The sequence below is a fragment of the Cheilinus undulatus genome, linkage group 21, assembly GCF_018320785.1.
Source record: "Cheilinus undulatus linkage group 21, ASM1832078v1, whole genome shotgun sequence".
NCBI classification, from domain to species: domain Eukaryota; kingdom Metazoa; phylum Chordata; class Actinopteri; order Labriformes; family Labridae; genus Cheilinus; species Cheilinus undulatus.
In genome coordinates, this window is record NC_054885.1 from 7,112,221 (window position 1) to 7,136,089 (window position 23,869).

General features: G+C 40.6%; 1 protein-coding gene across 2 annotated transcripts; it reads left to right on the forward strand.

Moving 5' to 3' along the window:
* The first annotated feature begins 4,489 nt into the window (after positions 1–4,489).
* On the forward strand, positions 4,490–22,839 carry LOC121529234 (transcription factor Sox-10-like). Of its 2 annotated transcripts, none has more exons than XM_041817004.1 (4): positions 4,490–4,662; positions 9,464–10,286; positions 14,660–14,928; positions 15,272–22,839. In XM_041817004.1, exons 2-4 carry the CDS (start codon positions 9,847–9,849, stop codon positions 16,030–16,032), a joined length of 1,470 nt encoding a protein of 489 aa, XP_041672938.1. In that variant the 5' UTR covers positions 4,490–4,662; positions 9,464–9,846; the 3' UTR covers positions 16,033–22,839. The 2 variants fall into 2 exon arrangements, with proteins under 2 accessions (XP_041672938.1, XP_041672939.1); XM_041817005.1 differs by having other exon boundaries at positions 14,660–14,820.
* Positions 22,840–23,869: the final 1,030 nt, after the last annotated feature.

The window sequence follows — 23,869 nt, forward strand, 5'->3', positions numbered from 1 at the left end:
GACGATATACGAGGACATCCAGAGCATGACCAGGGTTGTGTCAATCCTTCTTTTCTGCTGGCTTCCTCAGGCAGGCTTACTCACCATTACACGACCCATCACAGCCTCGATTTTTGGCCGAAACATGCCTGTGTGTAAATACATATGAATGTTATGTTGTTTAACACTGTTACTTATTACCCATTAAGCTACATGGAGGAGTGCATGTACAAAATGACTAACTGACATCCAAAGTTCCCGGTTAATGCCACAATAACATATTTCAGTTTCAGTTAAAAAACCTCAGTGTTTTCCTCAGAATGATACTAAACTTGGGCGATAGGGGTGGCAGAGGGGTCATCCTATTCCACCTCATTTTGTAGGCCTTATGCTCAGAGAAAATACTGTTAGCAGTAAGAACTATTAGCACTGGCGAATCCATCTTGCAAAGCTCCCGTCTGAACCATTTGGGCCCGGTTAGAAGGTGACAGGACCAATCAGCAATGGGGGGCAGTACATTCAGGTGCGGCGGAGTCGTGACGTAAGCAAGCAGCAACAAGAGGCTGGTGTGGTTATGGCGGAAGACATTAGCGTGGATGCTGGATGCTACAGTTTCATCAGAACTTGGCGACATTTCTTCGTTAAAAGAAGAACAAAGAACAGCAGTGAGTCGTTTTCTTTCCAAAAACGACAAAAGTCGTGTACTGACATGTCTACAGTCGCCATGGTTCTCGTTATTCCTCGGTAGCTGCGCACTGTTGCTCTGATTGGCCAGTAAAGATGTGACAGACAGAGCGTTCATCCAGTCACCCTCCAAGTTTTTTTTTTCTCAAAGGCTCTGCCCTTTCCCAAACACTGTATATCGAAGGTTTTCCAGATGGATGTGTGAAACAAATCTATCTGGCGTGTCAGGTTAGAAGTCGGGCGTATGGATTTATTATTTACCTTAAAGGTACTTCTATAAAAACATGTACAATCACTTCCATCCTAAGTATTTCTTTCTGCCTCATGATGAACTCTCCATTTAATCGTGTCCTTGAAGTCTCTGCTGCAGATAGACTCAGGCTAACCTTGACCTTTAATGTTCCTTTAATACAATCGATCATTTATCTGTGAAGCACAGCGTGTTCCCTGATCACGCCTCGGATAAGATTTTTGATTTTAAAAAGTACATCTGAAAGCTGTGGTGCCTCCGAGCGTGTTCTTAAACCAGTCTGAAGAAACTAACCTCTCTGAACTACAGACTGTATTCTCTAAACTCCTGCAGTCTTTTTGGTGCAGTTATAAGAACAGCTACAAGGATACAGCAGGGGAGACTGGGGACAAATGTAACTTTGCTCAAAAGAAGCTAGAGTGATCGAACTTAGTCTGCACCTGTAGGCTGCTGACCCCTATGTCAGAAAGTTATCTATTATCAAGACAAATCTGTTTCTCTTCCACTTTTACTGCTGACAAATCTGGTCATATAGCGAGCGAGCACTGTGACAAAAAGCCCATTAAAGCTGCTTTCACATTAGGCATAATTGTCTCATAGCACACCTTCATTCCCCCCTGCTGTCTTGCTTACAACATCAGCAACATCGTTCTGTGCCTGAGCCCACATGTGTATGTATGGAGTCCAATTCAGCAAGTGGCTGTATGCACAAAGCGGGTTTGCAAATCTGCCAAGAAGAAGAAATAAGAAGCAGCAACCAGAGCAGAAAATTACGTGTTTGCTGAATCTGTGAAGGAAGTTTGACCGTTAAAATGACATTATGTAGTAAATGCAATGCTCTGTCCCATATCAGGGACAGTTGCATATACATCACCTGTGTACTATGCCAGAGACCACCTCTACAAAAGGACTCAGGCTCAGTTGACTTGAATGTTTGCATATACTCTGACCAAACAGAACAGAAGTTTAGGCTCAAGCAGTGATAATTTGAACGGCCATTTTTAATTTTAGTCTTAGTTTTAGTCTTTAGATTAAATGCCTTTTAGTTTAAGTCACATTTTAGTCTTTTCTACCCTTTATAGTTTAGTCTAGTTTCATTCAACGACAACTCAAACACATTTAAGTCTAGCTTTAGTCCATAAAAAGTCCAAATCATGGTAGTGTGTTCTATGCACTCTGCCAAACCTGGGGTCCCTGCTCTCTACAGCTGAGAGGCAGAATAGATACAGATGCATCCTATTTTGACTGATTGACCCAAAGTGGAGAAATTTCATGGATTTTTAATGTCCGACTAAAACTAATTTACATTTTAGTCTAGTTATAGTCATCTTGACGAAAACTAAACTTACCTTTAGTCAGTTTTAGTCACCAAAGATCTGTTTTGGCTAGTCTCAGGGCCAGCCCTGTTTCTACCCCTTCCCTTTGCCCCTTGAAACAGAGTTGTATGGGGTAAGGATGAAAACCATCCCTGAAGAAACGAGACACCACTTTACTGCTGTTCATCATCACACATTGCAGCAGTGCACCATTGGAGGTGACAATAAAGCTTTGACCATCTTGTTCATACTGTGGATCTCCATGTTGTTCTTCTCCATATATTTATACAGTTAATAGCCTGGGGGAAAAAGGGTACTAAGGCCCCGTCCACACGGAGACGAATGCAGGAGTACACACAAAAGTATTTTGTCGTATCAGTGTATCATCCACACGGAAACGACATTTTGGGTGACTGTAAACGATACTTTTTGAAAACAGGCCCCAGAGTGCACAAATCTGTAAACGACTACTGTTTCGTCTCCGTGTGGGCGACCAACTGCAATCATCTTGAAACGATTACATCACACATAGCGTAGCTCTCTTAAGACACCTGCACGGGTCTAGCCAAAACAACAATGGTTGATTACAGGGTTGTGTTCGTGCTGCAGAAGCTACTGAGCTTGTTATGGCTTTTACAGCAAAATCTGATGCTCCTTTACCACCACTATGAAACGCACACACCATACGTTCTTAAATCCAACGCGGAGAACAACCAGAGGGGTAACTAGAAGAAAGTTTGTGTCAGTTTTCTGTGATCTTCTTCTCTCTGTTGGTGCATTTTCGTGACAGCAACACAGCACCACCTACAGGCTTGGCATATGCACTACAGCGTATGGCTGCAATAGGAGAGGGCTCTCTGATTGGTGGGTCAGAAGACCAATGGCAAATTACTTAATTCACTGGTTCATTTATGTGTGTTTTCTTAAATTAAAAGATAAGAAATGCATTAAACCAGTGGCGTGCACAGACTTTTTCAAAGGCAGGGGCGAAAAGAAAAAAAAGGGCACATACAGCGCATTCTCGCCACTGAAGAGGGCTCTAAGTTTCACATGTTTTCGAGGGCACTTTAGATATGTTTATATGTTATACAAATGGCACATTATATAGCCTTAAAACAGACTAACTAGACAGACTACTCAAGTTAGTTTGTAGTTAGGATCAGCATCCACAATAACCGTGTAGATTCAACGTTGGACTGCGAAGAACACACAGAAATGAATAAATAAATCCCTAGGGGGTCTGGGGGCTTTCCCCAGAACATTTACAATTAGGTAGATGCCATTTCCTGTATTCTAGTGCATTTTAACAACATATTAGCACCAGATAATCAAAACTGGTTCTGTGAGATGTAGTTCTGGCTCAATATAGATCAAAAAAGGGCCCAACATAAAAGTCATTCCAACAGTAGTGTTTCATAGTATTTCTTGGTCCTAATGGTCTTCAGGAGTTTAGTGTGTTTTTTCCAGCCAAGAGGGCAGTTGTGTTTCGCCAACTTGGAGGACACTTAAGCACACGTTTTTACCACCCAAGAGGGCAGTTTATCAGGTTCTAACCAGCCAGTGGGGCAGTTTAGTGTGTTATGCCAATGAGGAGGGTACTTAAACACACCTTTTTACCACCCAAGAGGGCAGTTTATCATGTTTTAACCAGCTAGTGAGGCAGTTTAGTGTGTTTTTTCCACCAAAGAGGGCAGTTTACTGTGTTTTGCCAACCAGGAGGGCACTTTAGCACACATTTTGGCTCCCAAGAGGGCACTTTAGCACGTGTTTTTCAACAGTTGGGCCACTGTGCACACCACTGCATTTAATAATCCTGGAGTTAAAAACAGGAATGTGAAAAGGTGTTGCTATTGCCCCCAGTCTCCCCTACTTGTATCTGGGTTAATGTTCACTAGTTCACTTTTCCAATTTAAGTCATATTTCTCCTTAAGATGCTGCAATTGCTAAAATGCTGCTGAAATTGTTCTTCAATCATATTCTTCTTGTGTAGAACAGTCAGGTAGAAAAAGGAATAAAAATCCAGACTTTTCAAGGCTTCTGAACTGAAGTAGAAGCCTATTGCGCAATTACGCACGAGTACGCGTGTATCGCACTGTATTTACCCTTCATTTTAATTTCAAGATAGATATGACGCGATGGAGAGAGAAAGAGCAGGTTTCCTTTAGCCAATCAGAGCTCTCTTAACCCGCCTCCGTACTGTTCCTTTAAGATTTTTCCTCCTCCGTCTCTCTTTTTCTTTTTTTTTTCCTCCTCTCGGGCTCATACAAGGAGCTCTTTAAGTCCCGGTACCGACACACAGAGCCTGCATTCATACTCGGGCAGCGCGAGCGAGCGAGAGAGAGCGAGGGGGCTGGGGAGCGAGCGTCACTTTGGAAACTCGGGAACTCACGGATTGTGGTGCTAAACCGGCGACCTCCTTTTCTCACTGCTGAAGTAAGGCGTTCAGTATTTCCACCTTTCCCTCTGTGCTGCTGCTGCTCTGACTGCTGGCTTTGATCTGGATGGAAAGAGAGAAACAAACACGGGGCAGAACATGTTAGCCTATCTTTACGCACCAGATTGTTTTCGTTAACATTTTATTCAAGTGCTTTTTCAGGACATTTCAGGATTTTTAAGATCTGATTCGCTAAGTTGTTTGTGCTTAACTTTAAATTGGCCTCGTCTGCTTCCGTGAAGAATAATTAGAGAATATTTATCCTTAAAGTTGTTATTTTCAGCCTCAAAAAACAGCGCGCTGTAACTTTAAGAGCACTCTGACAACTTTCGCCGAGGATGGTGATCATTTGCTTCAACTTTGAAACGTTTTCATTCTTTCCCGTTTTTCCTTAATTGCACAAAATCTCCTCCTCTGTTAAATCAACACCTGGGGATCATTTTTAAACATATTTAACCATCATTTGTTTGTCTTTTAAATCTAAGTTCAAACGTTAGACTAAATCGTGCTAAAGTCAGCGAAAGGCTTCAATCAGAGAGACGTTTTAAAATTACTTTCATAGATAAAGATCGAACTTTACAGGGAAACAACCCTCGACTTGAAATTTGTTGCTGGCAGAAAAAACTAGTAAGCTTTTTACGCGATTAATCTTTTTGGATAACACTTTTACGCACTTGGTTTCACTCCATTTAGCTGCTACTGCCTGTATTAACTGGTGTTTTGGAGCTTTAGTGCGTGTTAAAACTCCAACAGCGAGATTTTTAATCCATCTAGAGTTTAAAAAATTACAGACAACAACATTAAGGCCAACTTTCCGTCAAGTCAAGCGCAAATCAAGCGCGAAAGCAACTGAATTTACAATTACGCATTTAAACAGCTGGGTAATGAACTATTAAGATGATTTGGAGTGTGTGTCGAATAGAATTTATTTATGATCACATTATAAATGTCATGACATTTTCTGCTGCAGTGGATAAACAGACTCTCTGTTGAGTTTTCAGTCACTCGTTTGTTCCTGATTTGCTTCGTTTTATTCCACATGAAGATCGATATAACCCGCTTACAATTGATGTTTTCTTCAGTTTGTCAAATGATTTTGAATTATTTCTCTCTCTGTCATAAAATTCTCCCAAGAAAGATTTTTATGTTTTGAAAGGCGTATTGAGTAAAAACAGACAACCCGTGCGTAACTGTGCATTTGGAGCTTTTTTTACGCACGGGCGTCGCTGCAGTTTTACAGACTCAGTGAGTTCTAAAGTGTCCTAATAGAGCAGGTGGCAGGCGAATATCTTTATTTGTGCCCCTCGGACAGATGGTGAGGCTCTGGATGTTAGAAATGGGATACGTTTTCTGGCGTTAATTAAGAGCTGCTTTGAAGGAGTCAAACTTTTATTAAGAGTCACTCGATACTTTGCAGTTCTGCCGCCAGAAAAATAATCCATATGACTTTTTAAACAAGTACATATACAGAAGGTTGATTAACAATCAGTAAAAGCTCAAAATGAACGGTCCTATATTTTGTCTAAAGGCGTGGATCTCTTATTTTCCTGAATTTGACACCACAGAAGAAAACAACCCAGCAGACTGTCTGTCCATACTTCACAGGATGTGCGCTGAAGTTTGAAGCCAAGAGTTGATTTTACGCACCAAAACAAGGACACATTTTCTCCTCTCGTTAGAGCTGCAATGCCCAACAAACAGGCTGTGTCTAATTCACACATGCGCACTGACACGCACGCACACCGAGTTTATGTTTCCAGCGCCAGGCCGTGTTTATCCAGAGCCGCTGAGTATAAACCCGAGCTCTGTGCTGCTGCAGCCTCCGATCATTCAGCTCCGGCTCTCCGGGGAGCTTGGAATAACTGACAAACCTTCAACAGGAGCTGGTTAGGGGAGGGGTGTAAAAACTTACAGCAAAGCACCGTGCGTAACAGGGCTACTGAAATTTCCCTTTATGTTTAGTTATAAAGTGGCTGAACTGTTGGCTATCAGGATAAAAACTGCATCCGTTGAACCTTGAAATTTCAAATACTAAGTTGAAGTGAATTTTCTTTGATTTAAGAGTTCATTAAGTTCTCTAATGTCTCTAAATAAGCATTTGGCACTTAGATTGTCTTTGTTTCCATCACTGCAATCACCACATGGCAACAGACCATAGATCCCCTCCTTTTGAATTCATCCTCAGTAAATTATTGGTTCTTTACATTAAGGCAAAAAATGCATTTTGGAAATGGGTTTCCAAATTACAAAGTGAAATTTAAAATGATTTAAAGCAGTATATTTTATCCATTATCTTAAAAGTGTCCTTAAATGGGCTGAATAAACCATAGAAAGTGACATTTTGCAACATCCTGGGCTTTAACCACCTCCAGAGGCAGGGGGGGGCCTCGGTCTCCGCTCCTGGTATTTTGGGGGTCAGCGACTAAAAAGTTTGTGAACGCCTGCTCTAAAGAGACTGAAATATAAGTTGATTTACTCCATATACATATGAATACCCTGCACTACACACTGATTAGCATTTAGTTACTCATTTTTTTGCTTAGAAAAATGATGCCACTAAGCGTTTCTTACTGTAGTGTTTGGCTGATAACTTTAAAAGTGTGGGATATCCATCTGTATATATTTAATCCAGACTGTGCCACCATCAAAATAGGACCTCATTTAGTCTCATCTTTCATGAAAGTGCCTACAACAATTGTTCCCAACTTGGGGTCTGGGACCTCTCAGGGTTTTCATTAATAAAGCCCTAAGAAAATAGGCCTATGTATAAACTAGGCCTATGTACCTCTGTATAAACTATTTAATAAGTGTTTTATCATCATTTTTGATATTATGGGTGAATCTAATTTTGACCTTTTCAGAGCGGACAAAGTGCTGCTTTAGCGCCCCCCAGGGGGTCCCTGAACCCAGGTTGGGAACCGCTGGTCTATAATACTCTTTAAAGAGGCATTGTTTCTGTGTTATGAGACTGGAGAGACACACAAAAAAACTTTGAAATTTACAAAAAGTTCAATCAGTGACTGAACAGAAGCATCCCGACCTTGATGGAGAGAAAAAAATTGCAAAACCAAGGCCAAATATCCCCAGAAAGAGATGAATTTACTCACTCTGAAAAAAGGAAATTGTGGACTTACTTTTAAAAAAATTGCTTCAACTGGTGACGAGCATGTGAATGAATCTAAATCAGTCATTCTCAGCTGGTGCAGCATCAGGACCCACCACTGGCCTGATGAAGAGGAATCTTGATCAGATGTTTGCCATCAAAAATAGTGTGGTCTGAGCTCCAGATGGTACATGGAGTACAGCAGGACAAAGAGAGCAAATCAGACATGTTCAATAAGTGCCTCATGGCCTTTTTGGCACAACGTTTTTGTCCTGACTTGACCCTAGTGAAATAGCTCCGTGACCAACCACCTGCTGAGAAACAAGAATTTTTAGTGTGTTTCGGAAGCACTTTATTTTAGTGGGCCCTAATTACATAGCAATTTTGTCATAATAAGAGTAATTATCTAGTATTTTCTCAAGAATAATGTGGTACTTCCCTTGTAATAAATGGTTGTTTATCAAAGAAATAACACTGTAATATCAAGGAATTATTTACCTTGTAATAATGCATTTATTATAAAGTAATTTCTTGGAATATTGTAGCACTTTTTTGGTAATTGGGTGGTATTTTAGCTGAACCCCTTAAGCCTAAACCTACCCCTACCTTACCCTAAACCCCTAACCTTAAACTGCGTGACATTTTGGCAATTCTCTCATAATTAGGTGGTACTTTATCCTCACCCACTAACCCCTATACGCTAAACCCTTAACACCTAACCCTAACCCTTGTCATATTGTGGCAATTATCTGGTAATTGGGTGGTATTTTAGCCTAACTCCTAAAACCTAAACCTGCCCCTACCTTACCCCAAACCCTAAACCCCTAACCCTAACCCTAACCTTTGTAATATTGTGGTAATTATCTGTTATTTAGATGCTATTTTAGCTTAGTCCCCCTAAACCTAAACCTACCCCTACCCCCTAACCCCTAACCCTAACTTGTGTGACACTTTAGAAATTCTCTCACAGTTTGGTGGTACTTTATCCAAACCCCCAAACCCTATAGCCTAAATCTGACCCTACCTTACCCCAAACCCTTAACACTTAACCCTAACCTTTGTAATATTGTGGCAATTATCTGGTAACTAGATGGCATTTTAGACTAACCCTAACCCTAACCCTTGTACTACTGTGGCAGTTCTCTGGTAATTAGGTGGTATTTTAAAAAATATTCTGTAGAAATAAGATGAAAGATTTCTATATAAGTTGCTCGTTAATCCCAAGGTATCTTCTTTATTCTTGCCCACTAAATTAAAGTGAGTCCATCCTGAATAATTTTGAAGTTATTTTAAGGGTTAGGGTCAGGGTGAGGGGGTTAGGGTTAGGGTAAAATACCACCCACTAACCAGAGAATTGCCACAAGATTACGAGCGTCAGAGTCAGGGTTAGGGTTAAGGTTAGAGGGTTAGTTTCAGGGTAAAATACCACCTAACTGCCAGAGAATTTCCACAATATTATGAGGGCTAGGGTTAAGGTCAAATACCACCAAATTACCAGAGAATTTCCACAAGATTATGAGGAACTACTTGATAATCAATGCTGACAATCACTAGGTAAATATGTCCAATCATTATGCAGTTAACGTGTATTTTTTTTGACCTGGTATGTGCGTAAAAGTGATGAATATGTTACCTGATGAAGGTCTGCTCCTCCTCCTCCATCCTTACCCTCTCCTCTCACCTCTCTGCTCTCTCAGGTCTTCTCTGTTGGATTTTCAAACGTGGGACACACGGAGGAGACAGTGAAGTGGAAGTCAGGAGGGAAGTGACACTTAGCGAGTTTGGCGCAGACGGTTGCGCTTTAACAGGTAAACTGGGGTCCAAGGTGCGCACTGAGCCGCCTATGATACCAACTACCCGGATGGAAAGAACTTTAATGTGGAATCCTCACAGAGTTTTGCAACGGAGGCTGAGAGTAGAGACAGACTGGCAATTTATATTATAATTTGGAGGCTGAAGGGACAGATCAGACAGAGCAGACAGTCCGTGCATCACTGCTGTGAGGAACAAGAGTCAGGAGCCCACAGGTACACACCCACGCAGCAGCAGCACCTGGAGGAGAGAGAGTTAGTGTGTGTGGATGAGGATGTCCAGAGAGGAGCAGAGCATGTCGGAGGTGGAGCTCAGTCCCGGGATGTCTGATGACAGCCGCTCCATGTCCCCGGGTCACTCCTCCGGTGCTCCCGGCGGAGGAGACTCTCCTCTGCCCCGGCAGCACGATCCCCAGCTGGTCGGAATGGACGACACGTCGGCGGGGTGCTCCTCCCTGAAGTCCGACGATGAGGATGAACGTTTCCCCGCGGGGATCAGGGAGGCCGTGAGCCAGGTGCTCAACTGCTACGACTGGACGCTCGTGCCCATGCCCGTGCGCGTCAACACCGGAAACAAGAGCAAGCCGCACGTGAAGAGGCCGATGAACGCCTTCATGGTGTGGGCTCAGGCCGCGCGCAGGAAGCTGGCGGACCAACATCCACACCTGCACAACGCGGAACTCAGCAAGACCCTGGGCAAGCTGTGGAGGTGAGACACTGCACGTGCACAGGTCTCGAGTGATTAGCATGCCCCTGTTGCTCGTGCAGCTGCTTCACGTTTGCTAGCTAGAAATCGTGGTTTCCAAATAAGGGTTTCCTTGGGTCAGTCAGATCCAAAATGTGCATTTACGGCTGTCAAATGCTATTTTTAATTGCAGTTATTTAAACTTTTAATTTCATTAAATTCCAAGCCAGAAATATTTTGTATTAAAACAACAACAAAACAACTGGGTCCACATTGGCGATAAGAAGCAGTTCTTTCATGTGTTGAGTTGTGACTCAAATGAAGCCAAAGAGATGTATTTTAAGATGCCAACTTTTAGATTTATCATGTAAATGAGAGCTGCATGGCTACACCAGTGCGGTTTGTAACCATGAAAGGCTAGGAGACGGCTTCAGTGCTTGTTCTGTCATGTAGACTGTATAACAGTGTTACATATTGCAGGAGTGCATGTACAAAATGACGACGCGAGTGGTAAGGTTGGGTCCTTTAATTACTGTCAGGTGAAAAGCTGCTGTGTAATGTGCACATGTTTATCATAAGTGCCTTAAGAGTGTCTGTTTCTTACGACGTTTCTTACGGAGTATTAGGGCCACGTGAAGAAAATAAAAAAGAGGTAATTTTTTTTTACGTTATTAGAATAAAATAATATTACAAGAATAAAGTCATAATATTACGAGAAAAAAGTTGTAACATTATGAGAATAAAGTCAGAATATTATGAGAAAAACTTGTAATATTATGAGAACACAATATTACAAGAAAGAAAGTCTGCTGTTAAAATGAGCAATGCTGAGCATCTTGTGAAGTATCGGTTTCACAAATAAGGAAATACTTCATCTTTTGGCACATCAGCATCATATTATTAGAATCAGGACAATACTCCGTTGTAGAACCGCGGCGCCGTGGCAGACTGTCTTTCTTGTAACATTTTATTCTCGTAATATTGAAACTTTTTTCTCGTAATGTAACGACTTTATTCTCATTATATTACAACTTTTTTCATATAATATTACAACTTTATCTCGTAATATTATGAATTTATTCTCGTAATATTCTGACTTTTTTCTCGTAATATTACTACTTTTTTCTCGTAATATTATGATTTTATTCTCATAATATTATTACTTTTTTCTCATAATATTACAACTTTTTCCTCGTAATATTATGAGGTTTTTTTCTAGTAATATTACAACTTTATTCTCGAAATATTATGACTTTATTCTCGTAATGTCAAAAAAAAAAATTTTTCTCTTCGTGTGGCCCTAATACTCCATCATAGTTTCTAGCAGTACCACTTCCAGTGTTTATAGATGCTATAGAAGGGATGAAGGCCTCATTTGTCAGCAGAAGAATTTGTCCAAAAAAAAAGTATGCATATCACACGACTGTTTAACTTAAAGTCAAATTGTAACAGGCACTGCCCATAGTATTTATTAGTGCATGGTAATTTAACATTTAAAAATGCTGTAATGCTCTCTGGGAGTAGTTTAGTGATAAAACATTAAATGAAAGTGATGAAGTTTATCATCCATTAAGACAGATTAGAGCAAAGATTCTGCTGTGGAGCTTACTTCACACAGTCCAGTGTTCATTAAGAACACCATAGTTTGGATTACAGGAAGCAAAGGGCTCGGCTCCCCTGAAAGCCTCAAATGAGACATTTAGGGTGAGCTCTAAACATTTAGGTTATTATTTTATTCTATGTACTTTAAGTTTCTGAAATATAAAACCCATAGTATAAATATCTCAGTTTTCAAATCTCACATTTTTGACCATCTGTGCCCACAAATCAACATAATACTGCCTCAGTCCTCATTCATGCATGGCAGCACTGCATGAAAACAGGGCCCAGAATTACATAGGTACCTGAACTTATCAGTGGGTTGGTGTTTATTTCTGAAAGATTTATATGTATGTACAATGCATGTGACTTGGAATGTCATGGTGCACACAGGAAAATGGGGCCATTGTATAATTTGAATACTGAAGCACATTGTAACGGAGTATAGACATTGTGATCAGCAGCAATACTTGGTAAATAGGTGAATGATATTTAAGCCTGTATTTTCCTAATTCAAAGCAGAATATCATCCTTCATGTCATCCGAACCTGTTTGACAACAGCTGTTCACTGTTATTTTTTACATAACTTTTAAGTGAAAGAGGGAAAGAAACTGAAAGACCCCCATTGTGCAAAGAGGGAGTGGAAAAAAAGAGACAACACTTGTGATCCTCTGTTCTAGTGTAACTCATCAGTGAAGTGTTTATTTCCCTGCTAACCTTGCATTTAAAGAGCATTGAACCGACAAGTATAAAGAGAAGAAAGTGCAAAGAAAACAGTCAAATTCATCACAAGGTCGTTGTGTGAGCAGGTATGATGTGAAGCTTGTGTGCAGTGTAGAGTGTGGCTAAAGTTAGCATCTAGCACCGCTGGCCTTTGTGCTTCTTTGCAGATTATGATTGTGCTTAATGTGATTACTTGTGACTTTCACTGGATAGCTATACATGACTTTAACCCTCATCAGCCTACACACCTTTATTTCTATTTTCTAGATTAAAAAAAATCATACTGCACTTTTCCTTTGACATGTTAACCGCTAAGCTTCTCGTGTTTACGTCCAAGGAAAGCTCTGAAAAGAAGGCAGTAGGCATTAACTGAGGCTACAGCAGCTACTAGTGGCTGGAGGCTTTAAAGTGTAAAATTTGACTGGGGCTTCAGGCCCATGTTTATAAAAAATTTAGCCGCTTAGCCAGCTAATTGCACAGCTCTAGTATCCTTATTGTGCTTTTAGACTTGGTTAAAGAAGCATTTCCTAAAAGGACTGAACCAAGCCCATAAAGAGGTGTGCTTTCTGCTACCCTAGTGTGCTGCTAGTACTTGGTCTGAGCTGCTTCTTAAATAATGGGATTTTAAATCTTATGACAGTAATACCTGGACATTTTTGGGAAGGTTTGATGGTATAAAAAATGGGTACCCCCAAGTCCCACTGTAACACCCAATGGTCCCAGTTAATGTGACAACATTAACACTTTACATGTTACCTCCAGTTTGGTTAAAAATCTGCTAAAATAGAACAAACTTCTGGTATACCCAAGTTAGGACAGAAAAAATAACTTGCTACTGATGGAAAAGGAAAGTCAAAGTGAAATGTTTGATATGAAAGGTGCAGATGACTTTTGACTTGTCCACTGAGCTGTCTGTGAGTATTTTAAGCAAAATTAGACATTTAAAGGACCCATGGGCAGTAGTATCCAGCCTTCCTGCTGTGGTAGTTTAACTTAGATGTGCATAAATTGAGAAAATAGCATACAAAACATGTGAATTAAATGATTTAATGCATTCGTTTGTGCCTATATCTCATCAAGATTCACGCGTTAATGTTGACAGATGGAGTATTTTATCAGGAGACTAAAAATATTTTCTGTGGACGACCTTGATCCCCTTCAGGTTTTTGAATTTAAAATCTTATCAGGCCGTCCTATTTTCCCACAGATGTTTTGCTGTCAAGAAGTCAGAGAGGTTAAATTCATTAACCTTGTAGGAGCTGAACATTAACTCGATAAAGACTTGACCTTGGGCCCAGTCCTGATTGGTTAATTGGCTCAGAAACAAAAGAACAGGGAGGCTGAGGGAGGTCAGAGGGTTCCCATGCCATCTCTGCCAGCGGTAGAAAACAGGGAGCTCAGACAGGAAGTATCTTAGGCCTTAAGGATGTCATTACCATCCAACCGTCAAAAAACCCTGGACAGGCAGAGTTTCTTGTGTCATCTCTTTGAATAAATACCAGTAAATCCCCATCAGTGGGACCTTAGACTGGCAACACACTAGACAGTTAAAGGCCCAATTTTTGGCTTCTTTTACCCCCAAGTCAATCGTGGGCCTGGCCTGATTTGCATCTGATTTCTTGTCCAATTGATTCTCGAGTGTGCCGAGTCAATACAGTTATTTTACTGCTCCCAAACAAGTCATAGCCTCTCTGATCATAAATCAAATACCAATCATGGTAAATGCTTACAATGCCATGTCAGTCTGCCTCTTAGTGTCTCCAGCTGGAGGTTGAGTTCTCTTACATTTAACAAAAATGGCAGTGAGCATGATCACGACTTGTGGAATCATGGAAAGAACATCTCATGCAAGACATAGGGCTGACTGTTGATTATGCTGATCATTGTGGGTTATTTGTTTTTCCTCTGAAGTCACATTTGACCACAAGTTTCTGTGAGATCTGTCCTTATAGCTGTTGTTTCCCCATGTCTCTATAATCTCTATTGATTTGAATGACGTCCAATGTTTTGCAAGCCTTAGACTTCTTAAACTGTAGACAAACCACTCTAACATTATCTCCTGTCTTAAACCAAGGCTTCTTAATGAGAGCGACAAGCGGCCGTTCATCGAGGAGGCTGAGAGGCTGAGGAAGCAGCACAAGAAGGACTACCCTGACTACAAGTACCAGCCTAGACGCCGCAAGAACGGAAAGCCCGGTTCCGGATCAGGAAGTGAGAACGACGGCCATTCGGAGGGTGAGGTCTCCCACAGCCAATCCCACTACAAGGGCCTCCACCTGGAAGTAGCTCTGAGTGGGGGAGCTCGGTCCCCTCTGGCAGATGGGCACCACCCTCATGCTGCAGGTGGGCTGCAGGCTCCTCCCTCTACCCCACTGCTAAGCCCCTGTTGCACTGTTTCAATAGCCTGGATATGCATAGTCATGTGGTGTACCAGAATTTTCAAATATACTAGTAAAAATCAAGTAACAGTGATGCCACAGCAAAAACAGAAGTCCCTGCACATCGGTTTCACAAAACAGATCTAGTTTTTAAGTCTGTATACTATTTGATATCATCAATTATTAAAATAAGAGTGAGCTTGTTGTTTCAGAACATGTGGTATCAAAAAACTTTCAGTCTTAGGCTCAGTCCAGAACAAAGAGTTGGTGCAAAACAAGACTATAATGACTCCTCTTTGTCTCTGCAGGTCACAGCCCACCTACGCCACCCACCACACCAAAGACTGAGCCTCAGTCTGGGAAGGTTGGGGAGGGAAAACGGGAAGTTTCTGGAAGTGGGGGCTCCCGTGGAGCGATGGGAGCGGAGGGGAGCTCAGGTGCTGCTGGATCTGGGAAACCTCACATCGACTTTGGTAACGTGGACATTGGTGAGATGAGCCATGAGGTGATGGCCAACATGGAGCCGTTTGATGTCAATGAGTTTGACCAGTACCTGCCCCCCAACGGACACCCGGGGCAGAGCGCCGGGGCAGGTGCAACCACGACAGCCTCCCCAGCCTCTCCGTACACCTACGGCATCTCGTCAGCTCTGGCAGCAGCCAGCGGACACTCAGCAGCCTGGCTCTCCAAGCAGCAGCAGCAACATCACACCCCTCCTCTGAGCTCAGACCCCTCCAAGGCCCAGATTAAGAGCGAGGTTGGAGGAGGTGCAGGTCACTTCTCAGAGGCAACTTCAGTGACCTACACCCCCCTGAGCCTCCCTCACTACAGCTCAGCCTTCCCCTCTCTGGCCTCTAGAGCTCAGTTTGCTGAGTACGCTGACCACCAGGCCTCAGGGTCATACTACGCCCACTCCAGCCAGGCTACTGGGCTGTACTCTGCCTTCTCCTACATGGGCCCTTCCCAGAGGCCCCTGTACACCGCCATCACCGACCCGGCTAGCGTCCCACAGTCACACAGCCCCACCCACTGGGAACAGCCTGTCTACACCACACTGTCGCGGCCATGACAGACAACCAGACCAGCGGGCCCCAGTGCAGGCTCGGCCCCCATGTTCGACCCCAGGATCAGCTACAGCAACATCAGTGTTGGTGGTGTTGACTGGAGTGGTCTGGGCCAGGGGGAGTGGGCCAGCACTAGAAGGGGAGGCTGGGGAGGCAGGCGGGAAGAGACCCCGTCCTGCTCTCGCCCAGAGGCAGAGGTGCTGTCACAGCTCCACGATGAGCAGGGAGCAGGGTGGTTTGAAGAGACGTCAATGATTCAGGGTGCGGAGTTTAGAATTCAGAGAATGTATTCCTCAGGTGGTGGCGAGGAAAACTAAAGCCTCCCACCTCCATGAACGAGAGTTCGAGGTTAGTAAAGCTAACCAGCAGAGCCTCTGCTGCTCTAAACTACCCATTCTTCAGTGATCATATGCATGTCAGAATCAGGTTCCTGGCAGTTTAGGGGATCCAACTTTACTTAGAGAGGCATGCTGTTGTTTCGATAAGCCATGAGGGGTCAGGGTCTTTCAGTCGCCACAATACTTAAATTATAAACTTGAATTTGATTTTGGTAAGAAATTAAACATTATTGATACCTGCTTTGATACCATGGTAACAAAAAAGAAGTCAAAGACTACCGATATTGAGATTGGTCTGGCTGCAGGCAGCTCATCTGAGACGCCATTCATCTCAGAAAGGAAATGCCTTTATTTGCCGGTACAACATACTTCCAGTTTGAGATTTTTTTTTTCTTCACAGCTTTATTTATAGGTTTTCATAATTACAAAACAAAGATATTTCCTTACAAAGGTGAAGTTTTAACATCCTAGTTTCAGATTTTTCTAATTCAGCTTTATTCATAACAAAGTCTGTTACATTGCCTTTTTTTAATATTTACACTGCAAACTACAATATGTCTAAATAAAAAAGAAAAATGTTAGAGATCTAATCTGGAATTATGGATAGATCCATTTTAGAGGAAGTTATACGAACAATGAATTGCTTTAGCTTTGTTAGCTTTAGCTCAAGCTAACATAGGTACACTAGCTACAAAATCAATGTTACTACATAAGCTAAGTGAGCTTTAGTAACATGAGCTTTAGCAGACATAGCTTATATAGATATGTAGATAATTTGGCTACATTAGCTACATAGCTATGTATCTCCATTATCTATAGCTAAGTTGGCTTTAGCAACATTGGCTTTAGCAAACATAGTTAAAGCTAACTTAGATATTTATCTTATGTAGCTGCTTTGTGAGCTTGGCTCTAGCTCTGTTAGATATGTAGCTTTGTTACCTATGTAGCTGCCTTAGCTACATAGCTTCATTAGCTATGTAGCTCTGTTATTTACATAGCTTTGGAATTAGGATGTACAGGTTAGGTTTTTAACTTTTGGTATCCTAACCCTTTGTCTAACCTTAAACTAAAGTTTAATCCAATTTTATGTCTAAAGTTTTACTATGTATTTCTGTCCTCAGATATATGGCGTCCCTAATGAACAGAGAGTTAGAGTGGCCATCAGAGATATAAGGTCTGCAGCCAGACTTTCTGGCCAATATTGCATTGTTTCTTGTTCAAAAAATTGCAGGCAAACTGTCTAACACCGGTTCTAATTACAATGCAATCAAGCTTGAATTCATTGATTTCTATTGTAGTGTCCTGACTGCACGCAAGCAACATTTCCCCCTTTTGCTTTGTTGCTGTTTCCTCTCTATCCTTTATATGTCATGGGTGAGGAACAACAAAAGACAGAGATGACAAGGTATCAGGAGTGTTGCACAGGAAGATTAGGCTACCTTGATTTTCTTTCACTTTTCTCACATTACAGAGTTTGGTGGTTTGCTTTAAATAGTGGGGATAGTTGTGCATTAATAGTAAAGGCAAGCAAAAAGATTTGGCTCATCAATACAAAGTGCCAAACTTCCGTTTGTCCACATTAAAAATGAAAGCTCTAGATGTCATTCCATCTACAAGGGGAGGCTGAAATGCTTCAGGAAGATAATTAAATATCAAGTGGATGCTGTATGGACAGTGAGCATGCAATACAGCGGAATGCAATGGGACGTCTGATGCTTGCATGCTGTTCGGACACGGTGCAAATTGTACAAATATGCTAACAATGTTGCAAAAGCAGAAATGTCTTGTTTCAGTCCGGAAATGCTGCCATAGATTTGTGCAATTTCAAAACAGCTCTCTTTCATTCCCATCAACTTTAAGCTGGCCATACACTAGATGATTCTCAAATCTTAAACTATTTTAAACAGACATTAGACAGTTTTAAACCATTTTCATCTCATAATCCTCTGATCTCACAAACTAATTAGATGACTCAAAGGTCAAATTCTCCAACAGCCTTTACAGTTGCAGCGTGAATCAAGAACAAGTAAAAGAATAATCTGGCTGAAGATAAAGGTGTAGTTGTGTTTAAGTTTATGAGCTGTAAAACTACATAGCGTCAAATAGTTGATGCTACCGTTGGTTGTTGTGGGTATCCCATCAGAGGCGGTCTAACCCCCCCCGGTAGGGAGCAGTGAAATAATTACATGGACACTACATAAATAAAGATCATTTCACTCCAGAACACTTGGTCAAGAAATGCACATGATTTGCAGATATAAATTGTCTTTATTAGCAGTAATTAGCTGTCATTGCTGTTGCTTATATTAGGTGGTGTGGCTGTTCTGGATCCCTCTGCCTTTCCACAAGCATATGTGGAAAGCATCAAGCAGGAACAGCACATGTCCCCTAAAGCAGGGAGAAAAGCAGCAATAAACCCAGAGCAGGCTGATTAAGCTGACTGATTAAGTCAGATAAAGCATAGAGGAGGAGCTGGGGTGGAGGAGGGTTGCGAAAAGCGGCTTGCAGCGGGAGCAGCGAAGCATAGCCATACTAGAGGAGTTTAAATATAGCATCACAAGTGCAATTAACCATTGTAGCATTCTTATAGCAAATCAGCTGGCTGAGGGTTTCTATGAAATAAATGGTGGTGCTTGACTCCATGGCCTGCCTAGAGTGATGCCTGATTTGCAATGAACCAGGACTAAGGACACTCCCCCATAATTGTCAAGAGTGGGCACATCTGGTTTTAAGGTGGGTTTAGAGTCGTGTAGTGGCTGGCCAACCTAAGGTTAAGAGTTTGTGTTAATGTCTGATTTTTTTTTTTTTTTCATTAAAAGTAATGGAGGCCACGTTGCCTTAAATCTTGTGGTATCAAAAGTAACCAAGGTATTGAGAATTTGGGTTACCTTACAGAAAGCCATGGTGAAAATTAGGGAAGAATTAGCAAAGAGAATTTGCATGGTTAACTCAGTGGTTTCATCATTGAGGGTGCGACTTAGAGAGAGCCAGATCTACAACCCTTCACTTCTCACCTTTTGTCAAATGGAAGACAGTCATGTAATAGTTATAAATCATGACCAGAAATAATTCTGTTGCTTTCAGAGGCACATTAGACTCTATTTATTTCAATTATGATGCTGTAATCACCTGAAATGCCTTTTGTACATACAATAAAATGAACATTTCTGAAAGAAAAATGCCATAAAACCATGTTGACGTTTTAATATGACGTATATTTAGTTTTCACAACTAGTAACAGGATAGTTTGTAGTATGAGCTTGAAAAGAAAAATGTTTGTGTGTTAATAAATACAGATTTGATGTATTTAAGACATGACCAAAGTTTGAGACCAAAACCATGAAGAAGAAACAGACTGTATGGATGTTTCTCCCAACATGACACTCAAAACTACCTTCTTATGTTTGTAGATTTGTAGTACTAGCTGATGCATTCTTTTATTGTTTCAAAATCTTTATTTTCCCTTTTCTATCCAGGCACTGATGAGTGTATTTAATGTATTAATACAGACTGATTATACATTAATAACCCCTATTTTATCCAACATGTGATAAAACTCATGACAGAACCTTTTTAAATGTTTAATAACAGACTGTTTTGAACTGCCAAGGGGTTTTTCCTCTCATTATCATCTCTAACAAGTCTGCTTTCTTTTAAAGTGTCTGTCAAAATGTGTTTAAAGTGTAAAATATGTCTTGGTTGTAGCTGTGAGCTGAAAAGGTACATTATTAATGTGAGTGGGGCCAGAAAACTGGAAGAGTTTACAATAAAGGCTGACAGTAGATAAATGTTGGCACAATTTAATGTTAAATGTAAACCTGATGAGGAAAACCAAGGCAGAGAAGGAAACATCGCAATACCAGAAGTGGCCACAAGAGGCTGGTTGCAAAGTGAGTCGATCCTCATTGAGCTCCATGTTAAAAAGCTCAACTTTAATGCTGAATTATTTAGAGCTGGATAGATGTCCGTTAATCTGACGAATTAGGGTTTGTTTTTAATTTTCAACACGGATATTGCATAATTTAAAGTAATTTTTTTAAAGTTTATAATGCCCATTGAATTCGGTCTCACATTTTCTAGAACCATGGTTCTCGGCTAGTGGGTTAGGACCCAAAAGTGGGTTGCAAAGCCACTTCTGTGGACTACTGATGTGTGCCTTCAAGAAAATATGTGGCAAAAAAATCTATGATGTACTTTTATTTTGAAGGACATGCCCCAATCTTCTCTTTTTGTCATATCTTTTGCTCCATTTTTTCCCAAACTGCCCCATTTTTATTCAGAACATTCTATTATAAATGAAATTCTTCAGAAATTTTGGTTAATTTGATGGACGAGGAGGTGGTGGGTCTTGACTCAAGGCCAGCTGAGAACCACAGTACCAGACCATATGACTTCCTGTACATTAGAGCCTTAGTTCTCAGCTGTCGAGACCTCAAAGCTGGTCACAGACCATTTATATAAGGTCCTGGATGTGTGCCTGGAACAAAATTTGTGGTAAAAATCTATGATGTGCTTTTATTTTGAAGGACATGCCTCAATCTCTTAGTTTTGCCATATCTTTTGCTCAATTTTGAGCCCAAACTGCTCTATTTGCACTTGAATACACTTGTTTATAAAAAATTTCTGAAATTTGGGTCTTGATTGGTGGACTACTTGGTGGGGGTGGGTCTTGACCCAAGGGCAATTGAGAACCACAGTTCTAGACCATATGGACTGAAGAACTTTAAAGCCTTGGTTCTTAACTGATGGGCTGGTACCCAAAAGCTAGCTGCGAACCTTTCATAATAGGTCCTAGATGTGTGCCTGATATAAAATTTGTGGTGAACGTCTATGATGTGCTTTTATTTTGAAGGACATGCCTCCATCTCTTAGTTTTGTAACATTTTTTGCTCCACTTTGAGTCCAAGATGCTCCATTTATAATTAAAAACACTCAGTTATGATTTAATTTTTTTTCAGAAGCTTTGGTCTGGATTGGTGGACAGGAAGGTGGTCTTGGGTCCTGACTGGAGGCTACTTGAAAACCAGAGTTCTAGACCATATGAGCTCTTGTTCTTTAGAACCTTGGGTCTGGACCAAGAGTGGGTGGTGAAACATTTAACATTTGGTCCCAGATATTTGTGCTTTTATTTTGAAGGACATATCCCAATGTATTAATTTTGCCACATCTTTTGCACCATTTTGAGTCCAAACTAAACCTTTCTGATTAAAAACACTTAAAATTTTCCAGAAATTTTGTTTCTTGACTCAAGCCAGTTGAGAAGCACTGCTTTCAAGGGCTAACTGATTAACCAGCCAAAATTGCACTCTGTGCCTTAGGTGCTTTTATTGTGAAAAAGCTCCTCGACCTACATTGAGTTACATACTTCCAGAACTCTGCTAGAGAGATTAAAAAATCCTTTGTAGATTTAAAGCAGCCTATGGATCTTTATGCATGTTATGTGTTTGGATTAAATCTTTCTCTGGATTCCGATGCAGATGGACCAGTTTTATTTGTAATAAAATGACCAGAAGGCAACAGTTAGACCTTTTAACGTTTAATCGCATAGATTGTGGCTGCTGTGTTGGATGGATCTTGAAATAGTTAGTCACAAGAATGCTAACTGTAGCGCTGTATGGCAGCTATGTAAATAACCGTGATAATGAGGATAAACACGCTGAAAGCCCAGGGATGGATAGAGGACATACAGCCGGTTTTAATGGTCATGTTAACCTCCAGTCATTTTGAATAGAACAGATTAACTTGTATATGTGTTAACATATTTGTTAATGAATTAAAGTTTAACAGTTAAATTTTGACCCACCTCTTGATTCAACCACATCAAAATAAAAGTGCCTTTCCTTTAAAAATCCATGCAGCTCAAATAAGATGCAACAATCTCTATTTCCTGTAAAATCAAGTCTGTGCCTTTTCTACTTTTTGACTTTTCTTGTTTTGCTTTATCTTTTTGACTCCTTATCTCTGTGATATTTTGTATTTCTGTGTCTCATTTTGTCCCATATCTTCTAAAAGGACTGTATTTTGTTTGAAGTGCCTTATTCTCCATCTAAGACAGTAAATATAATCATAAACTCATTACATTTACTCTGTTTTTTAGTCAGTTAAACATTATCACCACTGGACGGATTCATATGCATGCAGCATCTATTAAAGCTTAAATATCATTGTATTTCATTATTTATCTCCTGCACATAAAGCAGAGTTCATTTAACACCATTTTTGCCATATGCCATATATCAGTGATGTGGATTTGTGTCTTTTTATATTTATATTTTCTCTGCTGTGAGGACTGTCTCTCTTTATTAAGGAAACTTGTGACTGTTTTTGCCGTTTTAGTATTTGATATTTTCCAATCTTGTGTAACCGCTGCCAGCACATCAAAGCTGCAAAACTCTGATAAAAACAGCGAGCGTGAAAGTCTAAACATGTGATGATGACTAATGAACTTTTCCTCAAGCCTGAAATAAAGCTCTTATTTCTGCTCTCATACACATCTGCTTCTTGATGCATTTTTACATTTAATTCAAGCACCAATCAGTCTCTTTTTTAAAAAAATACACCACATTAATATTTCAAGGTAAAGCAATCTGCCTCTGTTGAGTATGAATGAAGGGCTAATAATCAACAAAAGGGCAATTTTTTAAAGTATGTAGTGTCTTACTGGTCACTCTCCTTATTCTTTATCACTAGTAAGCTCAACATGAATGATTGTGCTTTTTTTGTGACAGCAGTTAGAGACCATGTGGGGATTATCATCTAAATTAAGGCGACTTTTTGATGGGCGATAAAATAACAGACTTTCTTTGATGATGATAGAGATGCACAATATTATTGGTATATTACATCATACCATAGGAATGTAAATTTCTGCCTATACATCAGCCAGCATTTTGGCTATAAATATTGGCCGTATTAACATATAAGTTTGTGGAGTTTTAGGCTGGATTAGACCTACGTCAGCTGAAGTCTTTTTCTTCATTCATCATTGTTCCTTACACTTTTAATGGCATGTTACTGACTGAAGTTTTAGATACACTGAAATATCTTATCCGGTGAAATTAACGTTCAAATATCTGTATATCAGATATCAGCAACAATCCAACATTGTGCATCCCTTCTGAGTGATTTTATCAAAAGAACCAAAGATAAAAATAAAGTTCAGGTCCTTCAAAACAATGTTAACAAAATCTGCCACAAGAGAAATAGAAAGAGAACACTTTAGCCAAGAATAGAGGCTGAAGTAATGCTGGGAACAGACTACACAAGTTTTAAAGTCTTTACAGATTTTTTAAAAGACTTGGAGTACACACCAACAGGCTGGTTCCAGCAGATTTTTGTAAAGACTGAAGATCACACTCTTAACATCTGCGCCTGATGAACAACAATCACTACCATTCAGTTATTCAGTGGTTATCTGTATAGCGCAAATTCAAAACCAGTTTTGTCTCAGACAATGTGCCTAAGGGCAGGACCAGACTGTACTCTTTGTCATATATTTGATAAA

What these genes read in the sequence shown, in the direction of transcription:
- LOC121529234 (XM_041817004.1), top strand. Translation starts at nt 9,847, where the DNA reads ATGAGGATGTCCAGAGAGGAGCAGAGCATGTCGGAGGTGGAGCTCAGT. An exon ending in ACCCTGGGCAAGCTGTGGAG is followed by an intron (nt 10,287 to 14,659) that starts GTGAGACACTGC and finishes TCTTAAACCAAG; the next exon opens with GCTTCTTAATGAGAGCGACA. An exon ending in GCACCACCCTCATGCTGCAG is followed by an intron (nt 14,929 to 15,271) that starts GTGGGCTGCAGG and finishes TTGTCTCTGCAG; the next exon opens with GTCACAGCCCACCTACGCCA.